The sequence below is a fragment of the Corvus brachyrhynchos genome, unplaced genomic scaffold (genome assembly GCF_000691975.1).
Source record: "Corvus brachyrhynchos isolate BGI_N302 unplaced genomic scaffold, ASM69197v1 scaffold21, whole genome shotgun sequence".
NCBI lineage: Eukaryota > Metazoa > Chordata > Aves > Passeriformes > Corvidae > Corvus > Corvus brachyrhynchos.
The window spans coordinates 4,214,915-4,223,787 of NW_008236924.1; the positions used below are offsets into that span (position 1 = coordinate 4,214,915).

The following is an 8,873-nucleotide window of genomic DNA, read 5'->3' on the forward strand; positions in this document are numbered from 1 at the left end:
GGGGGGGCGGCAGGGGGCAGGGCGAGGGAGCCAGGTACGGCTGCGGGGGGGGTGAAGCGGCGCCAGGGGGCGGCGGGATTGGAGTCGTGCTTTCTGAATACTTTCTCCGTCCCAGCTGGGCAGCCAGCCGCGGGCTGGGATGCGGGGGCTTCCCCTGGGCACGCAGCCCAACCGCTCTGCCTGCAGGGCAGGGCTGGCGGGAGCTGGGGACACGGCACAGGGACCAGCGTTTCCATCACTGACAGGAGCAGGGTGGCTCCAGCCAGGCTGTCCCTGTGCTGCGGGTGCTCGGCTCGCTCGGTGGACACACGTGGCAGAGAGGGGTGGCGAGACCGCTGTGGGCTATGGCAGCTGCGTGTGGCTCCTGATGAGGTGCGGGCAGTCCGTACCTCGCGGTGGTGGGTGCAGGAGAAGGATGTGTCCCTGGGGACCAGAGACCAGCTACCCCACATCCCTCCTGTGCTGGCCATGCTCTGGGCTGGAGACACACTTGTGCCCTCCAGGCTCCTGCACGTGGGCAGTCGGGCTGCGGTGGTGTTGCTCTGCTGGCGGCCAGGTTGTTTCTGCCCTCCGTGTGCACACGCTGCTGCTGGCCATCGGCAAGCTGGGCTCCACTGCCAGCCCGGGCATCGCTGGGGACAGCCAGACTGTAGGGGTCCCAGCCATGCTTGGGGCATGTAGAGGAGCGACGATTGGTGTCTGGGGGGGTTTGGTGCTCTCCTTCAGTAAGGCAGAACAGGCTGGAGCACCCTGAGCCACTGGGAGTGGTGGAAGGATGGTGGCACGTGTGGCCTTGGACAGGGACATGCCACTGGGGAAACCATGTCCCCGTGCTGCAGGGCAGAGTCCAGCCCTTACCGCTTTCTGGGATGGCAGAGCCAGGCACTGGGCTGTGTCGCACCACATGCTCTCCACACTAGGATGGGCATATGGTGGGGTCCTGCTGGCAGGGAGGGGTGAGCACTGGGGTGGGCACTCACCACATCTCTCCAGAGCTATTTGAGAGCCCCTTGCTGGAGTCAGAAGAAGAACATCTCCTGCTGGACCCAGGCAACACATTGAAGCTGTACTGTGATGCCAACCAGAGTGGTGCCAGTGTGGTCTGGTACAAGGAGTCCCGGCCACTCGTCTCGGGGGGTCGCATCCGTCTCTGGCAGAGCCTGCTGGAGATCTCAGAGGTTGCCTATGAGGACTCAGGGCTCTACGTGTGCCGGGCACGGGGGACTGGGGAGGTTCTGCGCAACTTCACCATCTCTGTCTTGGGTAGGAGCCCCAGCAGCACCACGCAGCTGCCCCCAGGGCAGCAAGGCAGCCACTGCCCGCCCAGCCCTGCAGGCAGGGCTGTCCGTCTCAACCCATTTCCCTTTGCAGACTCCCTGGCATCAGGTGATGATGATGAAGATAGTGATGGGGACAGTCCCCACGGAGAGCAAAATGAGGAATCAGTCTATGTGCACAGAGGTCAGTGCCACCCCGGGGCACTGCAGGAGAGGGCAGCTAGGGCAGAACCAGGGGCATGGGGCACTGCTGCTTCCTGCTCCCAGCACAGGCCCCCTCCCACTGTACATCCTGCATGTCCCCAGCTCCTTACTGGACTCACCCACACCGGATGGACAAGAAGCTGTATGCAGTCCCTGCGGGGAACACGGTGAAGTTCCGCTGCCCGGCCTCAGGCAGCCCCAGCCCCAGCATCCGCTGGTTCAAGAATGGGCGCGAGTTCCGAGGGGAGCACCGCATCGGGGGCATCCGGGTACGGGCCAGCTCCTCCCACTGCAGCTTCCCTCCCAGGATCCATCTCCCCCATCTCACCTCGCTGCCTTACCTCCCCCTCTGCAGCTCCGGCACCAGCACTGGAGCCTGGTGATGGAGAGCGTGGTGCCCTCTGACCGCGGCAACTACACTTGCCTGGTGGAAAACAGGTTTGGTAGCATCCACTACAGCTACCTCCTGGATGTCCTGGGTGAGGGTTCCTCAGCATGGTGCTGATCTGGGCTTCCCCATGCCTGGCAGGGTCAGGGAAAGGGGTGGAGGAGCCTCTGTTCATGGCCCATCCACTGATGCAGCCCACACGTCCCTCACAGCCCAGGGACATGGGATGGAGCCCAGGCTCGGGTCGCACTGGTCTGTTGTAGGGCTGGGGAAGGACTCTTTGTGGCTCCATGGTGGGCGGAGAAGGAGGGAGAAAGGAGCCCATGCTCTTAGCCACCATGTCAGTGACACTGCTCTGCTCCCTGTGCACAGAGAGGTCCCCGCACAGGCCCATCTTGCAGGCTGGGCTGCCCGCCAACACCACAGCCCTGGTGGGCAGCGATGTGGAGTTCTTCTGCAAGGTCTACAGTGATGCCCAGCCCCACATCCAGTGGCTGAAGCACATTGAAGTGAATGGCAGCAACTACGGTCCCGATGGGGTCCCCTATGTGCAAGTGCTCAAGGTAACAAGGGCTGGAAGCGCCCAGGTCCCAGACACCCACCCTAAAGTGGTGACGGGTGCACAGAGCCCCCCAAGGAAGACGGATACTGACCATCCATCCCTCTCTGTGACAGACTGCAGATATCAACAGCTCCGAGGTGGAGGTGCTGTACCTGCGCAATGTGTCCGTGGAAGATGCTGGCGAGTACACCTGCCTGGCAGGGAACTCTATTGGCCTCTCCTACCAGTCTGCCTGGCTCACCGTCCTGCCAGGTAGGGGTGGGGTCCCAGTGTGGGGTCTGGGATCCCCAGTATGCAGTTGGCCATGCCTCAGGCCAAATAACTGACTCCCTGCAGAAGAGGAGCTGGTGCGGGAAGCTGAGGCCCCTGAGACCAAGTACACAGACATCATCATCTACACCTCGGGCTCACTGGCCGTGGCCATGGCCATTATCGTCGTGGTGCTGTGCCGGATGCAGACTCAGTCGAGCAAGCAGCACCTGGAGCCTATGGCAGTCCACAAACTCTCCAAATTCCCACTCATCCGACAGGTGGGTGCTGAACTGGAGCCCTGGTAATGCGGGGGGACCTTGGTGACCAACGAGCTCCATGAGTGCCACTTGGGCCCATCACACCTTACCCTGCTGCCAGCCCTGGGGCTGCCCTTCCCTCCTGTGGCTCCCTCACCCCATTGCTCCAAGTGAGGGTCTCTTTGCTTTACTGTTGGGTCTTTTTTTGGCCCTGGAGCGTGGGATGGGATGGCTGAGGACCTGTGTCTCTCCACAGTTCTCCCTGGATTCCAGCTCCTCTGGGAAGTCCAGCACATCCCTGATGCGTGTCACCCGTCTCTCCTCCAGCTGTGCCCCGATGCTGGCTGGTGTCATGGAGCTGGACCTGCCCCTTGATGCCAAGTGGGAGTTCCCCCGAGACAAGTACGGTGCTACCTGGGGCAGGGACAAGGGCTGCTCTCCCCAGCTGCCCCAGGGACAGGAGAATGCGGGTGATGGATGGGAAGGCCTCTGGCCACCATAAGGCCATCCCTGTGGTCTCTCATGGTTCTGCTTCTCCCTGCCAGGCTGGTGCTGGGGAAGCCCCTGGGGGAAGGCTGCTTTGGCCAGGTGGTGCGGGCAGAGGCTTACGGCATCGACAGAGACCGGCCAGACAGAGCTGTCACCGTGGCTGTCAAAATGCTGAAAGGTAATGGCTCCTGTGCCAGTGTCCTGGGAACAGAGGTGGCATCAGCACCAGGCAGGAGTGCCACCCAGCTGGCACCATGACACAGCCCTCTTTCCCCAGACAACGCCACCGACAAGGACCTGGCTGACCTCATATCTGAGATGGAGATGATGAAGCTCATGGACAAACACAAGAACATCATCAATCTTCTGGGAGTCTGCACACAGGATGGTGAGGGGGCTGTGCAGGCAGGATTCGGGCAGGGCCAGGGGCATGGAGCAGGACCGGGGATGGGGACTGCTGGGGCCAGTGGCTGGCTGGGAAGGGACAAGGCAGGGCAGGGGCTGAGCAAGTGGCCATCCTTCCCAGGGCCGCTGTATGTGATTGTGGAGTTCGCTGCAAAGGGCAACCTGCGCGAGTACCTCCGTGCCCGCCGCCCCCCGACACCTGACTATGCTTTTGATGTCATGGCAATGCCTGAGGAGCAGCTCTCTTTCAAGGATCTGGTCTCCTGTGTCTACCAGGTGGCCCGTGGCATGGAGTACCTGGAGTCCAAACGGGTAGGGCTGGCATGGCCTGCATGGGCTACCTGTGTTGGGCATGGCTTGGGAGGGTATGGTGGTGACAGAGGAGCTGTGTGTCCCTGGTGAGCTCACTGTCCCTGTGGAAAGGGAGCCCAGCCCATTCCCAAAGGCTGTCCAGAACCTCCCAGCCCCATCCAGCAAAGCTCGAGGCAGTACCTCCCCAAAAATGTGGGACTCAAAGACTGACCAACCTCCTGGGGAAGTGTTTGTGGCCACCACCGTGCCCGTCACTGCATCCAGCCTGATGAAGGGATGGCCCCACCACCGCAGGGGTGCTGGGGGATGTGTGGGAGGGAAACGGTGATTTCTGTGTTTGAAGAAGGGGACGTGTGGAGCTGGAGTCACCGTCTCACACCCCTGTGGGTGATGCTTCCCCATGGCAGTGCATCCACCGTGACCTGGCTGCCCGCAACGTGCTGGTGACAGCAGAGAGCGTGATGAAGATCGCTGACTTCGGCTTGGCCAGGGACGTTCACGACATCGACTACTACAAGAAAACCAGCAACGTGAGTGGGGCTCCTGGGAGAGGGGCACAGGGACCCCCCACCAGGGCTGAGCTGATCAGGGGGTTGCTCTCATAGGGTCGCCTGCCAGTGAAGTGGATGGCACCCGAGGCCCTGTTTGACCGTGTCTACACCCACCAGAGCGACGTGTGAGTCCTGAGGGGAATGAGGGTCTGTTGGATGTGGGATGAGGATGCTGTTGGTGTGGGACAAGGCAGCACTGTGGGGTTATGCATGTACTGGAGGGTCCCCATGAGTAGGATGGGGGTACTCTGTGGGGACAGCAGAGAACATATTTGCCAGGGGTGTTCCACCCTCCCCCATCCCTGCTCCCACAGCGCTGCAGGGTGTAGTTGGCCAAGCTGGGGGAGAGCCCTAGGATGTGTTTGACCCCCACTTTGCCATGTGTGATCCTAGGTGGTCCTTTGGGATCCTGATGTGGGAGATCTTCACACTGGGGGGCTCCCCATACCCTGGCATCCCTGTTGAGGAGCTGTTCAAGCTGCTGAAGGAGGGGCACCGCATGGACCGGCCATCCAACTGCACCCACGAGCTGTGAGTACCGGCCAGGTGGGTGGGCAGGGGGCACGGTGAGACCCCGCTAACACCCCCTCGTCCCCAGGTACATGCTGATGCGGGAGTGCTGGCACGCCGTGCCCTCACAGCGCCCCACCTTCAAGCAGCTCGTGGAGGGGCTGGACAAGATCCTGGCGGCTGTTTCGGAGGAGGTGAGATGTGGGGAGTCTGGTGGGCGAAGGGATGGGCAGTGTCGGCACTGACAGCACTGGTGGTCATGGCACCATCCCCCCTTGCAGTACCTGGACCTCTCCATGCCCTTCGAGCAGTACTCGCCCTCCTGCGAGGACACCGCCAGCTCCTGCTCCTCTGACGACTCCGTCTTCACCCACGACCCGCTGCCACTGGCTCCCCACCTCTTCTCCTATCCCAGCGTGAGGACTTAAGGGAGGGCAGGGAAGAGTGATGCCGAGGCAAGCTCTGCCCTTGTGGGGAGGGGGTCCAGGTTCCTGCAAGGTCCCTGCTTTGTCCGGGCTGAGCAGTGGGTGGGCAGGGCCCTGAGCCACAGCACCGGGGCAGGGTGTCCCTCTCTCCAGGCTCCTTCTGGGCACTGAGCCATCAGCCCTGGCTGCGATCTGCCTGGTATTGTGGGGCAGCAGGAGCCAGAGCCTCTCCAGGCAGGCACTGCCTGGCATGCCCATGGCATTGCCCAGGGAGATGGGCTTTGGCCAGTGCTTCAGTGGAAGTGTCTCTGGGCAGGAGCCCCGCTGCTGCCAGGCTCCTGCTGCATCTGTACATAGCCACAGAGATGAATATTTATGTACGTGAAATATCAACCTGATAAATTATTTTTTTGGAATACACCCCGGTGCAGTTTCTGGGCTGCTCCTGGGGTGCAAAGGGCTCACCTAAGCTTGGAAGGCAGGTCAGGGGTTGCCTCCTCACTGCCTCCTTGCCCCAGCCAGCACAGGGGCCTGCGATCACTCCTGTGGGACACGGAGGCAGTGCCACAGGTGCAGGAAGCAATGTCCCCACTCCCGTGCCTCCAGGCCCGCTCCAGCACAAAGCACCCTCGCATCTGTTCCCCATTAGCCTCTGCTGCACTAAGCCACCGTGAACTCCGCTACCAGCATCGCCCTGAAACCGATCCCCCAACTGCCATGGGCTCCCAGGCTGGGAAAGTGCTCTGGGGCCCAGCCCCACGCACTGGGGACCCCCCGCACCCTCCTGCCCAGGCCAGCCCAGCACTCCAGATAAAAGTGAGTTACGGGCTCTGCTCTGTCTTCCCAAAGCCCCTGGGAGCACAAGTTGGGGGTCTCCAACCCTTGTCCCTGCTCTCTGGTGCCTGTTTTGTCCCCCCTTGCCCTGTGGTGCCCAGCAATGACGGCAGTGTGGGCAGAGAGGGCTGCAGCTGTCTCACCCCCTCCTGCCAGCCCACTCCCTGGGTCTAGGATTTCATCTAGGGCTAGGCTTTGCCAGCCGTTAGCCCCAGGATCTGGTTTCCTCCTTCAGCTCCCAGCTGCACTCGCAGCCCCCCGCCTGGAACCTGCCTCTTCCAGCATGGAAGCTGGCTCTCTGGCACAGCCTGCCCCAAAACAGCCCAAGGGAATGGGGGCTGGCAGGTGCTCTGGGGCAGGACCTGGGCCCAGGGCAGCTGGAAAGGGAGTCCCTCGATCCTGGCTGCTGCTGTGACGGTGCTGGGATCTGGGATCTCAAGACACACAGATCTTGGGACTTGACTCAGCCGTGGATGCTGTGCCTGTTGTGAATCGCATGTGCCGAGGAGCCCAACAGCTTTCAGAGCCCTGCTGGTGTCCCCTCCTTGTCACAGCCCCTTGTAGGGCTGCTGGGGGGATCCCACTCCACTGGCATGCTTGCAGCCTCCATCCCTGGCCCAGCTCCCCTCTCTGTTGAGACGAGCCCCCCATTCCAGCACGGCAGGCAGAGGCAGACAGCCCACTGGCAGGGGGGAAACCTGCCTGTCCCGGCAGCCTGCCTGCCTGGGAAGGATCCCAGCTGTCCACTAATGTGCCAGAACCAATGCATTTCGCACAGCCCTGAATGGGGCATTCACACGCTGAAGGGCAAATTGCCCAGGCTGCCCACAGGGGCTGCCCAGATCCCGGCCAGGACTGGGACTGAACACGGAGAGGGGCCGTGCCCAGCTTGCCCCGACCTCACTTCAGACTCCATGCCTGGGGTCAGCACAGAGGGCAGGCAGTTCTTGCTCCCCCTGCACTGCCCTATCCCTGGAAAAGGAGGCCACAGCCAATTTCACAGGGTGAGGCATAGGTGGGTTTGCTAATCCTTAATACCAAGGGGTTGGGGGGGAGGCACAAGGGGACATTGTGATCAGGGACCTGCTACAGCCTGACTCTATCCTCGCACACTTAAAAGTCTTGCCACAGGTGCAGGCAGTGCCTGCTACCTACAGCCCAACAACCCACATCAGTGCAGCCCAGGGATGCTTTCAGGGTTCTGGCAGTGCCCAGTACTGGGCCCGCCTGCCTGCTCCAGCTTGGGGAGATGGCCCTCAATCCCTCCCCGGGCACCACTGCATCCCTCAGTGAACCCCCAAAGCTACAGCGGCGGGTGGGTACATGGGCTGTGTCCGAGCCAGCTCTGCCAGGCACAGGGCAGCCAGGGCCGTGGCTGGGCAGGGAAGCAGCCCGGGGCGTCCTGCAGCCCCAGGACAACTGGAGGCAGTTTTTATTGTTTAACATTCCTGGTATTTTCTGTCAGGGCTGAACCAATTGTCCTTAATCCACCAGGCTCTGCTGGCCAAACAAGTGTGGCTGAGCCACCAGCATCCTGTCCGCACGAACAGGCCTCTTTTGTGAGGGGGATTTAGCGTGTAGCCCAGTAAATCCTGCTGGTTTCCTGAGGCAGCGTTCCCACACACCCCCCCCACCACAACCCCCCCTTGCTGCCCGCTCCCAGTCCTGGGCCCTGGCACCACTCCCTGCCCAGCCATGCCCGCAGGCATCCTGCCTGCCCAAGTTGTGGGGCCTCGTACCTGCCTACTCCAGGGCTGCAGATTCCCCCTGCATGTTTCTGGAATGTCTGTGAGTCCCTATGGGATGTGGGGTGTTGGTGGGGCTGAGAAACTTCACAGCCACCCCACTGCGCTGCTGGTCCTTCATGGGATGCTGTGTTCCGTGGTGGGGAGTACTGTGGTTCTGGAGGGATGCTGGAGTCCTGGAGGAGATGCTGTGGTCCCTGGGGGAATGCTGAGCCCTAGGGAAGGTGGCTCTGGTCTGGGGTGGGGGAGGGGTTGTGTGGGGAAGATGCTGAGTCTTGGGGGAGCTGCAATAGTCCTTGGGGGAATGCTGAATCCTGATGGATATGGTTCTGGTCCTGGGAGGAATGCTGAGCCCTGGGGGAGACAGCACCCCAGGGGCCAGGACACCAGCTGGTTTCTCATTCCAGCTCCGGGATGTGGCTCAGAGCCCCTTCCCGGAGATGCCTTTGCTTAACGACTTTGTTGTTTGGCCGGGAGCTGATGTTGTCTTTTCTCCACAAAACAAAGGCGACAGGATTTTATCTAGGGGGAGAATCTGGTTGCTGTGAGATGCAGAAAGCCTCTGCCCCCGGGCAGGGGAGGATGAGGCTGGCGGGGCGGAAAGGCACCAGCCTGCTGTCTGCCCCACTGGTAGGAGGAGCTGGCACTGCCCCTTTGGCTGC

At 61.8% G+C, this 8,873-nt stretch overlaps 1 protein-coding gene across 1 annotated transcript; it reads left to right on the forward strand.

Annotated features, from left to right (window-relative positions):
- Positions 1–59: 59 nt before the first annotated feature.
- FGFR4 (fibroblast growth factor receptor 4) lies at positions 60–6,052 on the forward strand. The gene is made up of 16 exons (XM_017728182.1): positions 60–1,263; positions 1,372–1,461; positions 1,584–1,750; positions 1,837–1,960; positions 2,242–2,432; positions 2,545–2,683; positions 2,768–2,961; positions 3,197–3,342; positions 3,486–3,607; positions 3,707–3,817; positions 3,956–4,146; positions 4,554–4,676; positions 4,752–4,822; positions 5,091–5,228; positions 5,296–5,401; positions 5,489–6,052. Exons 1-16 carry the CDS (start codon positions 930–932, stop codon positions 5,633–5,635), a joined length of 2,394 nt encoding a protein of 797 aa, XP_017583671.1. The 5' UTR covers positions 60–929; the 3' UTR covers positions 5,636–6,052.
- The last annotated feature ends 2,821 nt before the right edge of the window (positions 6,053–8,873 follow it).